The sequence below is a fragment of the Papaver somniferum genome, unplaced genomic scaffold, assembly GCF_003573695.1.
Source record: "Papaver somniferum cultivar HN1 unplaced genomic scaffold, ASM357369v1 unplaced-scaffold_57, whole genome shotgun sequence".
Classification (NCBI taxonomy): domain Eukaryota; kingdom Viridiplantae; phylum Streptophyta; class Magnoliopsida; order Ranunculales; family Papaveraceae; genus Papaver; species Papaver somniferum.
In genome coordinates this window covers 500,958-521,126 of record NW_020648415.1, presented here as the reverse complement: position 1 = coordinate 521,126, position 20,169 = coordinate 500,958, and the positions used below count along the sequence as shown (strand labels likewise).

The window sequence follows — 20,169 nt, the reverse complement described above, 5'->3', positions numbered from 1 at the left end:
GCAATGCCGACATATGATTGAAATGAACTGATAATTATGAAAAATTGCTAATGTTGCCAGCATAGAACTATCAACGGATAAGAACGCCAGGGTACACTTTGTTTGCGTGCTTGACTAATTCAGCTGGTAAATTGTGCCGGCATTCACGATAAGTAACCAATAACGTCGGCATTTAATTTTGGAAGTCATTGTATATTGTATATTGTTTTTTGAGGTATCAGCATGGTAAGCTTATTATTGGACCATGCTGACAGAGAATATTCTGTGGTAAGTAAAGAGTAACTTTTTTACCGACATAGTTTTGTATTGTTGAGGGATATATGTTGGAGGCATGGTTGTACTATGAATACCATGCCAGTTTAGATGTGGGCATTGTATTTATACTACACCGGCACTGAGCTTTTTCAGATGTTAAAATGGTGAAATCGAAGAGAAATAAGTCGAATTTCAACACATTAGCACATGTACCTGAGTATTGGGAGTGATTGTATGTTGAGCTTGTTTATTTTCTTGGGTTGTTTCTTCACGAAATTCTCAATTCTCATAAAAATCATGATTTAAGGGTGTGTGTTCCTAGATAATTACAATTGTGAATCATTGTCATTAGCAGAAGATCAAGATAGACCCCTTGTTATAGTTGAGTTAAAGATTCAACGACACTTATCTCTTCACTATCATCCACCATTTTCACCGAAAACTTTTCTCTAAAAATTTTTCCTCCTTCTCCTCCCACCTCACCCAAATAATAGACTAATCATTTATCAAAAAATCTAATAACTTAATTAATTTTAATTAATCAGTAAACCTGATTAGTGAGAGGTAGATTAGGAATTAGTTAAAATACATGGATAAGGGGTGACTCTGATTAACTATTTAAATATCGTTTTTTCTTTTCCTATATCCCCAATTACTTTACATATCCCCCAATTGCGTGTTCCTATTTTGAGGCATACCTCAATTTTTTGAGGCATACAAAATGATTTGTCTAGCTAGGTGTCACGTGCCCATTTAATCGCCTAAAATTTTCATGGGACATGACCGGGAATGATTGTGGTTCAGTGAATCAACTTTACCCACAATCACTCAGCCTTGTATACTCGCATCAAAGTACGCATCTGCCTTCACTCTAAAGTCTTTGCACAACAGAAGTCTTTTCTTCTTTCTATCTAACTCTTCATGCCTAAAACTCTCTCTACATTAGTGGTTCTTCTGTCAATTGAACAACACCAACATTATTGATCCCTAAGCTATTTATACAAGCAAATGATCAGGCCAAAACTCTGTGCAACCGCTTGCACAAGCCTTGGACAGCCAAGTGTCCAAGTAGTTTCCCTAACCGCCAACTTCAACTGCCACCTTTTGTGTTGTCACGCCAACTGGTGCCACACCTGTTCTTGTTGGTTATGAACACTCTAATATGGCGTTGTGCTTTACCGAATTCTGCCTTGATCAATGCTCAGCCATCTTGGCCATGCATTCTTCTTGCTCTAAGATAATGCACGAAAAATCGTTGTGCTTCAATTATCAAGGACAACTCCTTGGGTTAGTGGGCTATTATTGAACTGGATTTTGTGTTAGAGACAGTTGTTTGGTTTTTTATATCTTTTTTCTGATTTTTTTCTTCTTAGTTCTGTATTTTAGTTGGTTAAAATTGATTCATGTTTTGTAGATATAAGATGAGTGTTGTGGATAAATTGAAAGATATATGATGAGTATTATTGGTAAGTTGAAGCTTTAAGATGTTGCTGGATGCTCCCGTTGGACCTTATCTCATTTTTCAGCATGAATTGCTCAGCTGAACTTTTCACTAAGTACTTTTGAGGAATGATCCCTACGGATACTCTAATCAGATTCTATTTCTAGGGGAAGGAAAACGGCAAATATTTTATCAGCTTTATGAGCCCCAGCAAATTTCTTACTGCATGACTTGAATATTCTTAACTGTTATCGTTCTTCATGTGCAGCTCCTTTAGGGCCATTAAAACCTACTGAATGAAGCAAAGCGTGATGTTTAGGATGAAGAGTTACTTGAAAGTGTTACAGAGCATGTGGGTTTGTCTACATCACCGGGAGCATGACGGAGTTGAATCATTTAAAGAGTCAAAATTTCTTTAGTCCGTTTTGTTACTTGCAATGTTACATGCATGCACCAATCTGTGAGCTAATATTTTTTTGTGCTTCTGCAATGCAGGTGTGCATGTGTTGAAGAAGATGTTGCAACTATGTCATTTCTGGAATTAGTTTCTGACTACTATATTTTTATTACAAGCCTCTAACCGGTGCATACGCACCGGATGGATAACATCCGCGGAACATATATTTATGTGCAGTCACTGAAATTTATATGAGAGACCGACAATAGTGCTCAGGTACCTTATTCATTTACTTCACAAAACTTGAGACAAAAGGAACATTCTTCTAGACATTCCAACAATATTAGCTCTTCTACCAACAATATGTCCCTTTCAACTTTTGTGGGTAGATGATGTCTGTGTTGCGTTAGGCGCTAGGCGCTCCTAAGGCACCCTGGGAAAAAAAAGTTGCTCACATAGACCAATGTATATTGTTCTGAACACCAACATGAACGGCTAACTGCTTATATATGCTGGAATGTATTTTTTCTATGTCTTAAGAAAAATTATGTTTAAAACCACTATATTAAATTTTTCATTCTAAAATCAAAGTAGATGTAGCATATATTTATGAGCATGATGGTGTTCATAATACAAAAATAAAACAATCACTCCATAGGCCCTAACATTTGCACCAACACATCATAGCCTAAGAAAGCAAATTATTTCAATGTGGTCTATGACCATCCTCAAGGTTAATATTTTATTATTGATACAATAGTCTTCTTCTTCCATGAATTAGACTTATAATAAAAGAAATGCACCACCTTGTGAGTGGAACTTTTTACAACCATGTACAATATATGATGTTATTTTTAAGTTCCATCTTTCAGCGCTGACGTTAACTTCATTTGTTAAACCTGTAGCCTGTACATTTCCTTGTACTCGATGGTCTTGCGTTTCTCATTACTGGTCTTCTGGAAATTCTATCATGCTCTGGCTCTGAAGTCTCGACTATGAAAGAAATAAGTAGAACCATCAGGTCCCTTGGTTCGAGTGGATCCCCTTGAAGTTTTTCGTTTCTTAATTTCTTTATTTCCTTATTTCTATCCTTTCTCCTCTTTCTCTCTATAATTTGTTCTCCTTTCCTTTTGTCTGTTGCTTTCAGGTCCGATCACAAATTCTTTGTACGTATTTTTCCTTTTTAATACATACTCATTACCAAATGATGTTTGTTTATTTTTTTCATAATAAGAAGTATCTTCTAATAGGTTACCTTGTGTTTTTCTGATTGTTGATTCCATTAAAGCAGTTTATGTCCATTTTTACTCGGTAGTCGGTATTTTTGATTTTCCAAGGACATATGCGAAGAATTATTAATAACCTATACAATATACAAATACCAACCAAACAACAAAATGTGCTAAACATGATAAAATGCTAAAACAAAATTAAGTAGATTTATATTTTTTTTACCTCGTTGGTCGCTACCCAATGTCTCTGAAACAAAGCGAGTCCACGCATCTATTTATATTTTGCCGTATTGCAACTCTGGTACGGTCAGCAATTTTACCATCCCACATCCCTTAGGAGCCTTCACCCTCCATCTTTCTCCTCTACGAACTGGTCTTCCAAAGACATAAAATGTCTTGGGACGTATTGGGGCATTAAAGTGGCAAAATTTTCTAGATGTTACGATGCGGTAGAACATTATTCAAGAAAATGTCACAAATCCATTTCATTCAGTGCGAATGTTAAAACTCCAATCATCTCATGGGTTCTTCCTTCCACAGTTACTTGTGAATTCTGATACACGACTTCTGTATATCTCTTGGATAATCTCTCTCGCTAACATATAATAAATTTATGTATAATATATCTACGCCCATCTTTACCCTGGTTCCAAAAATTCTTAATCTCATTGACATCAAATCAGCTTTTACAAATCTATCTTTGGAACCATTCATGTGATTGTCCCAACTTCTAACATGGTATTTTGACACCCATATTTGGACTCTCTTATCCAATAACTTTTAGAGTTGCTTGTTCTACGGATTAATAATCTTCAAACCTGTATAGTCTTGCCCTGACAAACAATTGTGCAGGGAGGCTATTTTCATTAACATCTCTGTTTTAGACTACAAAATGCCTTCCAGGTCAATAACCGATGTAGTCGCAATATGCTACTTCCAAAAGAGTTCCTAACAATGGAGTCGCAACAGCCTCCTTCCAAAAAGCAATTATTTCTTTTTCCAAAATTATGATATAATTATCCGAGGGGTAAAGAATGATTTGGTTGGAGAATATTTTTTTTGGATGGTGATGAATATCTTTCGAAAAGAAGTTTTCGTGAAAAGATTTTATTGTGGCGGATGAGGGATTGAGGGTGAGTCCCACTTATATTCAAAAGATAGCAATAGGGGTTATGTCGTTTGGCTTCCTAGGACTTAGAATGCTCTTTTAAAAGATAGCAATAGGCATCACGTCGTTTGGCTTCGTAGGACTTGGAATCCTCCGTTTCTAAGAAGGTGACCCTTGCAATAAGGTTTACGTCGTTTAGCAAATGGAGTTACGTCGTTTTGCTCAGTGTTGGTTAGTTTTCTTTGAGAAGGTGACCTTTGCAAATTTCCAATATCTTTCCGGATGAGTTGGCAATGACATGTAAAGAAACGATAACGTGGTTTCATCACAAATCACATTAATTATGGTGACGCCATGTGTAGTTTTTGGGTCTCTTATTATAAAGAAAGATTAAGAACGACCTATCTGATGCTTACGATCTTTTCTTTAGTTGCACTTACTTTTTCACATGATGTTAAGTTTCTTTTAATGACAACATTGAATCTCTCATTGTGTACGTTGTGTAGGACTTCAATTGAGGTTGAGGAGTTGTATTCTGGGAGTTGTTTTCTAGGTATCTAATTGAGTAGTTTGAGTCATATTTTTCAAGGGTACGTAGGGTTGTCCTATACTCCTACTTCTGATTGCCTATGTTCTTTTAGCTATTATGGCAAGATGTAATTAGATTTGTACACACTGGCTTCCCACCCTCCATTATACTTCATCTCCCGTACAAAGCATTTAATATGTTCAGTACAACTGCTAATTAATCAACCAAAAAACGAGTCCCTTTTTTGTATTTCTTTTGCATTTATTTTTATCTTATTTTTGCTTATTTATTCTCCTATTTCAAACTTTCAACTATTAGGTTATTAGTTTTCGTCTTTTCAGTTTCTTTCTTGAATCCTTAATTCTGTAACTAATATGTTAAATTTTGTTGCAGGGGATTAAAGAATGTACACCGGCAGATGAATCAGGTTAGTTCTTACTAAATTGTTTGATAAAACTCATCGATAGCTGCATTTTTTGGCATTTGCAAGGCACTATACTGATGGGTACTGCTGATGCTCACAAGGTCAGGCTACAAATTAATGTTCACTCTATGACACATTAGAGTTCTCTAATCATCAGTTATTTATGTATCGTTATTATAAAGCCAGTGTATATGAAATATTGATTTTAGCACTTGGTCTCCTCCACCGTCTAATTTTTTTCTAAGATTAACATGCCATCTCCACAATTCGCATCTTGGATGCCTTACGTAATACTGCATTCCTTTTGCTATTAGTCAGAGTATTTTGATCTTGGCGGCATTCTGCAACATCAACATCTGACGTTTAATTTATTTTTAGATTAAATTTTTCTTTTTGAAGCATATTTTTAAATTAATTAATATTAGTAACGCTTTTTGTTTGTTAACAGTAAGGAGTTCAAAATGGGTTTGACAAGAATTTGCTTTATGAATTTGAATGTCTTATGAATTTTCATCTACCTCTTGCTTTGCCAATATTGTATTGTATACTTTTTTGGTGTTGATAATTTAGTTACTGTTTTCAACCATGTCCAATTGTATATGGTAGAGGTGTAAATTGGGCTGTGCCAGCACGAGCACAGTCCAGCCCAGCACGCTAAAATCTGAGCCCAACCCAGCCCAGCACAGCCCAACACATTAGTTTTGTGGGCTGTGCTGGGTTAGCCTAATCGGCACAATACCACAGCACAGCACGCGACACGGATAAGCACGTGGCCCAGCACAACACATCACGTTAAGAAAGCACGTCATAGCACGCACAAGTACACCATATAACAAGGCATAATACTCACATTTTATGTATATTTCACAAAAGAGTCACTGTTTTAACTTGTTTTTTACATTTTATGCTGGCTTATTTTTATAACAACACATATAATACCTAAATATTTGGAACATATATTTCAATATCGTTGTTATAACGTCGTTACTTATGTTTGACTAGAACATCACTTTACATGACAATGATCCAATTTTACATTTGATGAGATATTTCTTTTTATTGAATAACTTGTTAATTTTATTTGAAATAATTTCTAATGATATGTTATCTATTTAGATTCTCGTGATAATGTCCGTCTTAATGTATATCATTAAGTCGGACATTATCACGAGAATCTAAATAGATAACATGTGTGCCAGCACGGTACAACACGTTTATTTGTGTGTTGTGCCCGTGGACTGTGTTGTGCCTAGCTTTTGACTAGTAAAGCACAGCACGGCATAACACGTTTAAATCGTTGGCACAACACAGCACGACACATGATAAGTGAAGCATTCGACTTCGTGTGCCAGATTGTGCCGGACCGGCACGTTTTACACCTAAAGATACACTACAACTAATAAATTGCACAAATAAATGAGTGGCGAGAGAGTCAACCTTTCAAAAATTCTTGGCAGACCGCCCAAATGAACTAATAAATTGTAAGCTTCGTACAAATAAATAGCGCACCACTTCTGGACTCGATGTTCGCATTGATTCTTGGCAAAAACGAAATAGAGATATGATGTTTTTGAAAACACAACTCCAAACATTATATAAACTCAATTCATGGGTACCAAGCTGCATAAGCACATGGGAATAGATATGGGTGAGGTAAGTGGTGATGTATTACTAGTTCGTTTCTTGATCATCTCGCAAACAATAAAAATTGTTGTCGATCATCATATTCGAGTGGTTGACCTGTGGACTAAATTTCTATGTTTTGGGTGCTGCTATACTTTAAAGAGTATTATAATTATAAATATAAATATGGAACCTTAATCTCACAAGTCGCAAAACACCACTTTTCTTCCTTCCCTTCTAATAAACAATCTTAATCACTCCCTTTCTCTAGCTAATTTTTCTTTTCTTCCTTCCTCGCTAACTATGGTTTTGAAGCTATATGGGTTTCCCATGTCAACCCCAACAGCGGCTGTGATGACATTTCTGGCCGAAAAAGAAATTGAATATGAGCTTGTCTACGTTGATCTTTCTAAAGGAGAACACAAATCCCCTGCTTATCTCACCAAAAATGCACGTACTCTAAACACCTTTTCACAGTTTAATTGTATCTTAAGCAGTCGAAATTTGCTTTTACTTGGTTATCTCAACATCTCAAGTTTCTTTATTTTGTTATATAATTTACAGCCATTTGGTCAGATACCAGTTTTGGAAGATGGCTCTGTCACACTTTTTGGTGAGTTTTCGATTCGCTAGCTATTGTCTAAAACATATGTATACAACCAGGTTCATGCTTTTTTTGTTGTTGTTGTACTTCTTTTATATACAGTGTACTGATCATAAGGACCCGATTTACTCATATCAATCAAACTTAAATTTGAGCAGAATCTCGTGCAATTACCGCATACATAGCCCGTAAGTACAAATCTGGCACAGATCTATCTAGAGATGATAACATGGAAGCGTCAGCAATGGTTGGGGTATGGTCAGAAGTGGAATCCAAGCAGTTCAACCCTGCTATCAGTGCTATCATCTTCGAAAAGTTAATAAAGCCATTATATCTTCACCAAACTCCTGATCAAGCAATCATCGATGAAAACCTCAAGAAACTAGAGCTGGTGCTGGATGTTTATGAAACTAGGTTGAGCAATTCCAAGTACTTGGCATGTGAATCTTTCACTCTTGCTGATCTCCATCACCTTCCTTACATTTACTATTTCATGAAGACTCCGTGGGCTGATATGATCACATCTAGGGTTCATGTTAAGGCATGGTGGGAGGACATTTCAGCTAGGCCATCTTTTGTTAAGGTTGCTCAGCGGATTGAGAGTCGGACTTGAGTAGTGGTGCATTAGAGAACTTATTGTGTTTTCCAATAATTAGCATTGTTTTACCAACTAGAGAAAAACGACCTTGCTTCGGGCGGCATGTGCAAGCAACATTATGAGGTTTATTTTTGAATTTCTGTGTATTTTGTTATCAAACTAGAAATAATCCGTGCCGTAACGGCGCGGCATGAGGGGGAATAACTTTTTGGTCAGAATGATTTAAATAAATACTAGAAACTATGATAAGATTTATTTTGACCCATGAGAATTTGTAGGTATGAAAATCTTAGATGTTTGTCGTCAAAATTAATTATAAATTCAGTTACACTTGCAATTGATTAAAATAATAATTTCTAATAAAAATGTTAGGTAAATTATTTTATGCTGCCCTAAAATAATAAATTTTTAGTCAATCTTCAAAGATTGGCGGTCTTTGATGCTGATTTGGGTTGTATAATTTAGATCTTTGTGCTTAATCTTTATTGGATGAGAAATACATGTAATTACATCCTATCAGAAATTCTTCCTCGATCACTTGCACTATCGTCATGTGTTCGTTATTCATATGTTCTGGTGATTCTTTTCATGTATTATCCAAGGTCATCTCCATTGCATGGTTTTGCCGAAGCCAAAAATCCATTCTCTCATTCTCTTCACGGATCATCAATATTTTCGTGCACAGATGATGCATGAAGTATGTTTTTCCCTCATTTTCCTCCTCGAGGGAACATCGATATTCTCTTGTTGATGTCATTGTCTCGATTCCTCACGATATTTTTCAGCAGTCTTCGATAAGTTTCGTTATCTTTTTGTCAATTTTAGATTTAGACGTCTCCAAAGGGTGTCCTGGTCTAAATTTTGGCAGGAGAATTGTTCGCTTCGTCTTATCTTGGTTCGCAGAATCCAAGTGTTTGTATGCCTCATTGTCCACTACAAAGTCTTGGCTGTATAGTTATCGTAGCCGCGGTTTCTTATTTTATCTCTCCTGGCTTCTTTCCCTCATCCTGGACATTTGATTTGTCTGATTTTCAACTTCCATTACGCTCCTTTGATTTTTATAATAATATGTTAATCATAAAAGCAGTTGTTTCTTATGCATGCATACTTTATACTACGAACGTTATTTTCTTAATTGGTAAGTATTTCAGTGAAATGAATTGTGATGGTAAATTAGTGATTATAGGTGGATAATATGTGTATGTGGTGAGGATGATTAGGGGGATGAGGAGTATAATCAAGCGAAGAAAACCGGTAGTAGAGAGGAAGATCAGAGGAGTTAGATCGTGTTCAAGGAATTGTTTTTAGCATTAAGTCTACTCTGTCCTTATTGCGTCCATAAATATTTGTCACCGATTTACTTAAAATAGGAAAAAAGTGAGTCATATGAATCCTAATTATGTAATGCACGTTCTAAATTTTAGCCTTAATTATGATGCCCCTGTTTGTAACGTTTATTGGTGGAGTAAGTTCTGAAAAGGCTAGCAGCAAAAACGACCGAGATACCAAATGACTGATTTAGAGAAATTAAAACAGTTAAATACAGAGAATCAGGTTTCATTTCGTTCAATAATACCGAGAATGATGAAGGTATTGCATGTAGCCTTAAATCTATTGAATCTCTTAATCTTCTCCATAACAATAACATCAGGTGTTGAAAAAGCTGAAGGTGAATCATGAGAATAAAAAAAGATTTGGTGATAGTGATGGGTCAATAATTGAAGATTTAGATGACAACGTTGAATCATGTTGTTATGGAGGAAATGACAATCATGATCAAGAAGATAAAAAAAATTAATTTAGAAGATTCAGAGGAAACAGGAAACCACCCAAAAAGTCAAGAAGGTTTATGAAAAGATTGAGGTTCAGTGTAAGTGTAGCTTTGAAAAGGAATGCGACTCCAAGCTAGATTGTTGTCTGATTTGCAAGGCTGCAAAGAATGCAAGCTTGCGAGTCTTCATGGCTTTAAAATAATATTTTTTTTCACTAAAATTAAATTAGGCCTACGGTAGAAGTGAAAAGTTCTGGCGATTCATTATTTGGATAGTTCTCAATTGTATGTATTTATTTTTATTTTTTGATTATTCCCAACAACAAAAAAAATGAATCAAATGAAAATGAATTTTCTGTATTCTTAACATAATGTTCTTTGTTCTTTGCAGGTTGATGAAGGGCAGTTAATTTATTTCAAGGAAGAAATACGGGGTTTACATGTTGTAACCGAAAATGTTCTAATGTTATTTGTTGTAGGTTGATGAAGGTGGGATAATTCGATTTAAAAAACATATGAGTCAAAAAAAATAATAAAGTTTTACATAGTTGTAGCATTTAAATGGTAAGGATTTTTTGTTGGCATACAAATTTTTTTAACTGGTGAGGAACTAATTATGAGGGTTATCAATGCATATATCAATAATTGAAGGAGGTTACGAATCTTACATCTGTTGGATGTCTTTGGCCGAGGGGAGACTGGGATGGTCGGATGAAACGTTTGTTTCTCAAAATATTATCCAACTGTCAAAGCCTCGAAAACCCTTTCTGTTTTGTAATTTTTGTAATTTTTTTTTGACTCGTATCTTTTTGCATTCGACTTTATTTGAATCAACATATGTGCATATTATCATTCAAAATCATATTTAACTGTATATGAAATAAATAAATAAATTTATTTTTTATGTTGGCAAAAGTTCTAACGATGTTCTTTATTTTCGGGTTGATAATGGATACTCTGTTAAGATATCTTTTAGCAAATAAATCTTTTGTATGCTTTTTATAGGATAATTATTTTTTTAGTTTTTTTATCTATTAAAGGTAAGGATTTGTCGCTGGAATATTAATTTTTTTAATTAATTAGGAGCTAATTATGAGGGTTATCAATGTATGTCTCCATAGCTGAAGGAGGTTACAAATCTTACATCCGTTGGATGTCTTTGAATGCTACCGGGAACCATTATTCTGAAACCCAAGATTAAGCTGAATTAGGTTTTTTGTCAAAAATAATGTCCATACCTACACTGTAAAATTAGCCATATAATCATCCAAAAACAAACACTTAATCATGTAAGTAATAGTATGTACCTATATTTATAAATATATATCTCACTTATGCTTTAGAAAAAGAAAAAAAAGTCGCACTTCCCATCAGGTACACATTTCCACCACCAAATACAATCAATGCATAAATGCATTATGATTTCATTTAATGTTTCTTTAAATATCTTGAGTTAAGTGGTTATACACCAATTAAAGGTTAATAAATTTGAATTCATAATGTAATATGTTACAAAATGTTATCAGATGAGACTAGGATGGTCGGATCACTTGTTTGTCTCTCAAAATGTTATCTGACCGTTCGAAGCTCAAAAACCATCATATTTTGTATTATAGATTCAAAGTGCTGCTAGTATATCAACCGTTAAACTATGTTAAACTAGATAATGGGGATCGAAATGTGCAGCCCATCGTTAATAATGTACATGTTAGAAAGTTTTGTGTCGGATTTAGCAAAGTTAAGGCCCAATATGGGTAGTGGGTACTACCGCATGCCGATGGCAGTTTCGTGTTAGACTGTAGGTGGCGCGACCTTTTAAAAACAAAAACTTATAAGCAATTAACTCTAAATTGAATGAACTTTTAAGAGTTTCAACCGACTTAATTAGGGAGTTTCCGAATAGGAAATTAACATTTAATCATTACTAATTGACGATATAATTCTTGGGTCCAAGAACATAGCTCAGTGATATCCCATCAACTCTAGTAAGGAGGAAATTAGGGTTCGATGCCCATCGTAATAGAGGTTTGTATTTAAATTAGTTGTATAGAAAGGTTTGGCGGGGTTGGGTCTAACAGTGAGGCTAGTCCAACTAGTTGAATTTGGGTAGGGACCTGGATCCGGCTTTAGCCTATAAAAAAGAATAATAAATAAAATAATTGATGATACAATCCTGACCCCGATGGGAAAACCTTTAGCTTATCAATCAAGCTATTTTTTTTAGTATATATATAGAGTAAAGAGAAGAAAGACAAATTTCATCGTGAGAAGATTGAAAACCAGTCGAAGAACTGGGAGATACTAATATCTAGTAGTTAATTAATTTAATTTGTGAGTTATGGAGGACAAATCTGGTCACGGGGGCACACAGCTGCCTAATCAACCTTCTAGTCTTACGCCACGTCATTTAAATCCACGGAATCATCGTCGGCAAAGAGAACCGGATGCAAACCAGTCAAATCAACGTCGTCGGATACATGGGACATCTGCAAACAACAACAACAACAGCCGAGGAAATCAAAACCAAGAAAGGCGTTACACGGTCGCAATTAGTCCTTTTGGCAATCATGTGCAATTCCAAATTGATAATGAAGGTAGGACAATAACAGTTCACCTAGATGCAGAAGTGCGTCGCTTGTTGAACGCTGGGCGTACAAGTACAGATGACCTAGATGGCATGAGTTATGAGGGATTAATGGAGTTGGAAGAAAGTATTGGCATAGTAGAAAGAGGGTTACCAAAAGAAACTATCTCAAGTCATCTGAAATCAAGAGTTCGTACCACATCGGCAGAGGAGGAGACTGAAATTTGCACCATATGTCAAGATGTATATGAGAACAAGGATAAGATTGGAACTCTCGATTGCCAACATGAATACCATGAGAACTGCATTACACAATGGTTGGTACAGATGAACGCTTGCCCTATCTGCAAAAGACAAGGTCTGAAAACCATGGAAGAAAACATGACAAAAGTGAAAGAATGCTAGCTAATTTGTTTTTCCCTTCCGCATTGCAATATGCAATTGAATTTTATCGTGCTTGGTCTCTTGTTTTGGGTATGTAGGCAACCGCTCATCGGTGCAGTGCAAAAATAATAAAAAGTACGGATATGTTTCTTTTGTTCCGGATTTATTAGCTTTGTTCTTCTTACTTTTCTTCTTTTACTTCGGAGCATATTACCAACATCAACTTGTTTAATTGAGCATAACCATCACCATACTCATGCTGCCATTCATTACCAACTCCAATGAATAAATCCTAAATAATAAATATCTCTAACTAGTACTGATTAATAGGAATTTCCGGTTTTTCTTTTTTATGTTTTGTTTTCTGAGCAACGAATTAATTAACAACTAGTTCTAGGTTATCGAAAAGAAAGAAACACCAATGGCAATATGTTCCTATGTAGGTATGTACTTGTTTCCTAACGATATAGAACTGCTTCATTCCGTGGGACTTGCCTTATTCTTGCAACTAGTGTGGGAACGAGTTTGTCCTGGCTGTGATAAGTTATATTGCATTACACTGAAACTCATTTAATTATGTCATTTTGCAATACATTTCTCGTACTTGTAAATTTGGAGGCAAAGTTAGAAAGATGACCAGCAGATATTCGATTAAAAGAGTGACATTAATTCTTAGAGTAATTAGATAGTTAGACGTTTGAGTTGGTCCATAAACATGATGCCAAACGTTCCACAATCACATTTAATTATGGCGAATCACGGTTCAATATTCATTTAATGGGACAGGATGCTTTTAGTTTCATCTTTGTTATTTTTTAAATTTAAGCTCATCCTTATTATTTTTTTTTTTGACCATTTCATCCAAACTATTTTTTACTCGACCATTTGAACCGTGATTTAAAAATATTTGGACAAATGACTCATTTTCCGTTTGTCAATTTGTTTGTTAAATTTTTTTTATTTTTTTATTTTTTTTTTTTACAGAGGAAAATGCCGGTTTTACGGATGGAACATAGTGACCAACCGAAAGAGGAAAGGTTGTGTCAAAAAAAACTGAAAAAGAGTCATGTGCAGGAAGGGAACCAAGGCCTGGCTTACCCTGGTTCCAGCCCATATCCTTACCTGGCTTTCTACTTCTGCCACTAGTGATGTGAAACATCAAACATGTACGTACCGCTAACGTAGCGGAATGTCATGGACATTTTGGACCTTGGAACTTGTTAACCATGTTTCATTTCATATAGCGTTTATGAATATTTTTCCTTAGTTAAATGCCATGTGTCTGCTTCGACTGTTCTAAAATCCTCGCTGATGAAATTCGTTTCGATTTGAACATGGTCATTGTAGTTGCAGGAAATCCTAGAACCACACTCTTATGATATTCTAAAAAACAATCTAAGAAACCATGGTGAAATCTTTAAGAACTTTTATTAAAATTCAAGAACAAATACAAAGTTATGAAGAAAACCCTAACTTGGGAAGCAAATAATATTTCTCTCTCTTAAATATCTTGTCTAAACTCTCAAAAAGATGTCTCTCAATTACAAGGTCGCTCGGCTCCTTATATAGGAGTTTACATAGTGGAGGACAGCTAATAAATCCCCTAATTTCGGATCTGATGTGCGTCAATGTCGCGTGGACTTTACCATTGACGCACGGTGTCTTTATTACCGCATGACTCTTCACACTTTACTCGTGACTTTGGTAACGTCATCTGGTGCGTCATTCTAGATAAGTAGTATGCGGTTGTCTTCGCTCATTCATTATGGACATCATCAGTTTTTTGTATACTAAATATTTCCTAGTCTTTGAGACTTTTTCTTCAATGTAAATTCTTAAACATTTGAAGCTTCCTGAATGTAAATTCTCCTAGAGTTATACATGCACTTATAAAAGGTGAAGTATTGTTCTTTCCAACAGTCGGAGTTAATCTAATGATAGTAACATGTATAACAGTATATGCGTATTTGTTAACGATAATATATAACATGTGCGTGAATCTATCATATGGAGGCGAACAACACTCCTTTATATGCTTGCATTCCCATCCTTGCCTCTGTTATTCGTCATCAAATGATTGTGTTGTGCATATGTTATGTAGTTTTATGTTTATTTTCACTTAGTCATGGGAATTGATACGTGTGTATTCTGCATTGTGTTGTATTTCATTACGCGATATCATATCTGAATTGCTTTGCATATGTATTCACTTTTTGCATACAATTAATATCATGTCTGAATTACCTTTTCTTTAATTTACCTTATGAATATGTCATTGTTTCCTACCTCAGCTGTATTATAGGTGTGCGTTAATCTTTGAGTTCCTTTCTTTCCTGCAAAATAATGTTAATCCTTATTTTTCTCATGAGGTCTTATTGCGCCTCCCTAGTTAGAGGTCTCATTTTGCCTAAAGTATAATTTTGCATCTGTGCGGCGAAATCGCAGGCAGTCTTTACATTTTCATGTAATGACCCATTGATATCGCCTTATCGTGTTCTCGTATTATCGCCTCTTCGGGATGTATTGACGCGCAAATACGACAAGTCTTATTACCCACGTGAGTAAAAAAGTCCTATAATATTTGCGTCTTTTGACACAATTCAGCTCCCTAATGGAGGGTGTCTTCCTTATATTCCTCCTGATTTCCCTTCAAGGAAGCTTAACCCTACCGGGTTAGGGTGGGCTCTTCCCATCCAGTGATGCAACAATCAGTTGTTATCGCGGCCTCTTATCCCTCCACCGATATGGCTTGTGGTTACGAGACCGCACCCTAAATGGGATTTCTTGAGGACAAAGTGCATCATAGTCAAGACTTGTCAAGAGCGTCCAGGTACGCTCCAGACGCCTCAGACACTCTTGACTCAATCGTGTACCCCGGCGCCCTGATCGAGTTTCTGCACTCCTTAGGAGAGACCTTGTCACCATAATCTTTCAATTAAGGCGCCTCTCCTGGATGGACTTTCATTTCACTCCAAATCTCTATGACTCAAGTTTCAGGGTCGGTGTAGCTTTCCCCTAAATCATGCTCACTAGGTTTTCCCCTATTATGACGTGTGTTAGGTCTTATCATTGCCTCGTGATGTATATGCGAACTAGGGTGCACGCCTCAATTGGATGCCTAGCCTCCCTGGTTAGAGTCTTTACTTCTGGTGCCTTCTATTAAGGTCTTATTTTAGCTTTTTTTCTGATATGATATAATTGATGTGCATAAAGAAGAAGAATTTTATCATTTGCATTCATACTCTCGATTAGTACAATTCTGATGTCTTCTTTCTTTATTTATTCGCCTACATAATAACTAATTCTTAAAGAACTTTATATTTGAGGTAACTTGTTTGTTTATTTCGCCTTTTATGCTTCATTGAGTTCGCGTATGCTTTCCAATATCTTTATTTGCATACATATTCTATTTCTTCGGGTGTGCTACGACTGCCGCATGAACCATATTTCTTCAAGTACATTTGGTTCCAAAGTTGACCAGATAGCTTTTCCTTCCTTGTCATCTTTTAATTCATACATTCCGTCTCCCACAACTTTCTTGACCCTATATGGTCCATCCCATGCGTCCTCCAAGCTTCCTTTACCCTTTATCTGATATAGTGTTTTCTGCCTCAACACCAATTCTCCTTCCTGGAATTCGCTCTTCTTGACACACTTGTTGTGTTTATTATCTCGTGCGATTGTTGTCTCCTTGAAAGAAGTTTTCTTTATTTCGTTTTCCTTTTTCACAGCATCTACCATTAATCTCTCCCCTCGCCTGCCTTCTTGTATCTTCTTTTTACAATCTCTTCGCTTGCTTGCACGTTCTTCGCATTTGTCAATATCAATCTCATGACAGGTTCTTCCTTCATTTGGATTTCCTCTTATTACTCCTACACCTTGTGGTAAGGGGAACTTGATGCATTGGTGGAAAGTCGAGGCCACTCCTAGAATGCCATGTAACCATGGTATGCCTATCAAATCATTATAGGGGGATTCTACATCAACAACGAAAAATACTATTTCTGTGGATATGCTCTTTAGAGGAATTCGCATCACTATTTCTCCCTTTGACTTATTTGTCGTTCCATTGAAACCGTAGATCTTGTAGGTTGATGGGATGAGGTTCTCATCTCTACCACCCATAGTCTTGTATGTATGACAAAACAATATATCGACTGAGCTACCAGGATCTATCAGTATTCTATTTATAGCCCAAGAGTCAGCGTCATCCTCTTTATCAGCTTTTGCCTTTGGGTTGATTTCCAGTTTCACCACTAATGGGCTCTCGTGCGGTTCTCCACCTCCTGGTACTTCTTCTGCGGTAAAAGAAATAGGTTATTTTTTCCAATCTTTGAATGGTGATATTTTTTCCAGGTTGAGTATCTCTCTTCCATTACTATATTTTGCATAAACTCTGCTTAGGATATTGTCGCGGGAAATCTTCTATGCTTCTGAAAGAATGTATTATCGAATTGCAATATAAATTTTTCGCCTTCGCGCCAACTTCAATTAGATACGTATTCTTTCCTGCCTCAATACTTGGTGCATGCCCTTCTGGTGGTGGTTGTAGATTCTGTTGTGGTTGCACTAGGAAGTGGTTTAGTTTCCACTAATCAATCGTTCTGAGTATAATTTTCTTCACATTTCTGCAATTACTGGTGGTGTGGCCGTGGAAACGATGATAAGCACAGAATTCTCTACTTATCCTCCATGGTGGTGGTTCATTTCCCATATTTGGTGGCTCTGGAATGTCTTCCGTTAAAATTATCGCTTCCCATATTTTGCCTATCGCGGCGTTTAGATGCGGTATTTTTATCTGCTCCCAGACCACTTTACTACCTCCTGCACCTTGGTTATAATATTTCTTTTGCCCTCCATAACTTTCTGGTTGGTTATCAAGCCTTTGAATCTTGTTATCCACGATTATTGAATTGTCTTTCTCGATACTCTCTTTCAAACTCTTCTTGATCTCTACTTCCCATGGCTACTAGCTTTTGCTCTTCTTCCATTACCTTCTTTCCTTGACTCCCTTGGGATGTACTTGCAACGACATTTATTGCTCTTGGAAGCAGACTGGCATTCCCATTTTTTGCGTTTGTTACCGCAACTGGATAAGACTCCATTTCTCTTTTTTTTTCTTCGAGAGCGATGTATTCTTCCTGGAACTCGCGTAATTCTGCCATGGTTATTGTATCTATTGTCCTGAAAATATGCGCATATAATAAATCTGTAGGAAAAAGTGCATTAATGAAGGCTAGTATAAGGTTTCTCTCATCTACTCGTCTTGCCATTTCACTACACATGCTCCTCCAACGCGTGGTTAAATTGCAACCTCTCATTGATCCTTCTGCGTAAGCTGAACACTTTTTCGATACCTGGCCTTAGCATGTTATTACTGATATATTGTCCTAATAAGATATTTTGTAAGTGATGGAACGATCGAATGGTTCCCACTGGCAATCCTTCAAACCATTACAAGGCTTCCCATGTCAGGCTCTCCAGGAAATATTTACACAACACCGCATCATTTTCTTCCCACTGTAATAGAGACCGACTGTACTCTCTTATATGGTGAACATCACATGTGCTTCCATCAAAGATGTTAGTAAATACAGGTAAAGTGCATTTAGCTGGTACTGCTGCGAGTTGTATCTGTCTTGCAAATGGCGTTTTCCCTACTTCCTCTATTGCTTCATCCAATTTTCGCCTACCTCCATCTCTCCGCGCTGTCATCATTTCTCTCATCTCTGGTAACTCTCTAAAGATTTCTGCATTCATAATTTGGTCTGCATCTTGAAGCATGGGTCTTTTCAATCTTGCTTGTCTTACTCTGTTGTCATGACTATTTTACGCACAACCTCTTGCATCTCTCTCTCTTCAACCTCATCTCTCCTTCTTCTGCGTCTTTCTCTTCCATCCATTTCATGCTCCTGTGTGGCATTATTCCTTTCAGCTTCCTCTGCGCGGTCACGTTGATTTCTGAATATTTCTCTTCCCTGCAATATAATTCTTTCCTGCTCTGCGTCATTTTCATCATCCTGATCATCATGTGTGCGGTAACTTTCGCCTTGTTGTTCGCGTCTATTTCCTTTGTGACCCTCTTGCATGCGGTAATTGTCGCCCTGATGTATGTACCGATCATCAATTTGTTGTTGCTCTATGCGATATCTGCCGCGTTGACCCCGTATGTTATCATCTACCTGAAAATTTTCAACAATGTCATCTAAAGGATTTTCTTGTCTAGTGTCTCTTCGTATAGATTGGCTACGTCTTGACGTCCTCCTACTTGTCCTTGACCTTGATCTTGTACGTGTTGTGCTTCTTGACCTTTGCTCTTGTAATCTTATGTTCTCTTCTCTTAGCTCATTATTTTGACGCGTCAAATTCGCTTGTTCTTCGTCTTCTCTCCTTCTTTCTGCGACCAACCTTTGTCGAAGTTCCTCGATTGTCATGTTCTCTTCATTCCCTTATATTCTCCAGTTCTTTGCTCGTCTTCTTCTGTTGAATCTGTATTTGGAGTATGAACGCTCACTCTATCGTAGTCGATGGTATTGTTCTCCGCTGGTTCTTGTTGGATCTGAGTTTGGGCTTGATTTCTTCTATTGTTCCTTTCTCCTATCCTTAAGGATTCAACGATTTCTCTTCTTCTTCTTCCTGCGATCCTTCTGCTCCTTCTAGTTGCTATTGTTTGTTCTGCTGTAGATGATTTTCTTACCATTTTTACTTTCTTGTAACAATAAAGGAGAAATTTCGCTTAAGAGTTGAAAACTTAAACAATGAAGGTTGTTTTTCTGAGAGTGAGACTTTTTATTGAATTTTTTAGATCTAAACTTCTAAATTTTCAAAAAGATCTCTCTTGATTACAAGGTCGCTCGGCTCCTTATATAGGAGTTTACATAGTGGAGGACAGCTAATAAAGCCTCTAATTTCGAATCTGACGTGCGTCAATGTCGCGTGGACTTTATCATTGACGCACGGTTTCTTTATTACCGCATGAATCTTCACACTTTACTCGTGACTTTGGTAACATCACCTGGTACGCCATTCTAGATAAGTAGTATGCAGTTGTCTTCCCTCATTCATTATGGACATCATTTCGCATAACTGATAGGTGTGCGGTATTTTGTACCCACAGTCATCACTAAAATAAAATGGGTACAGCTGAACTCAGTCAGGAAGATAAAGGTTTTATAATAGTCAAATTCGTATTATCAGAATATTTACTTATGTTTTTCTG

The 20,169-nt window shown here is 36.5% G+C and overlaps 2 protein-coding genes across 2 annotated transcripts; both read left to right on the top strand.

The window, feature by feature from the left end:
- Positions 1 to 7,227: 7,227 nt before the first annotated feature.
- On the top strand, positions 7,228 to 8,467 carry LOC113343227 (glutathione S-transferase F13-like). Its single transcript, XM_026587490.1, has 3 exons — positions 7,228 to 7,459; positions 7,574 to 7,622; positions 7,772 to 8,467. The coding sequence occupies exons 1-3, from the start codon at positions 7,313 to 7,315 to the stop codon at positions 8,224 to 8,226; spliced, it is 651 nt and encodes a 216-aa protein (XP_026443275.1). The 5' UTR covers positions 7,228 to 7,312; the 3' UTR covers positions 8,227 to 8,467.
- Positions 8,468 to 12,320: 3,853 nt separating this feature from the next.
- LOC113343250 (probable E3 ubiquitin-protein ligase ZFP1) lies at positions 12,321 to 12,971 on the top strand. Its single transcript, XM_026587499.1, has one exon. It carries the CDS (start codon positions 12,321 to 12,323, stop codon positions 12,969 to 12,971), a length of 651 nt encoding a protein of 216 aa, XP_026443284.1.
- Positions 12,972 to 20,169: the final 7,198 nt, after the last annotated feature.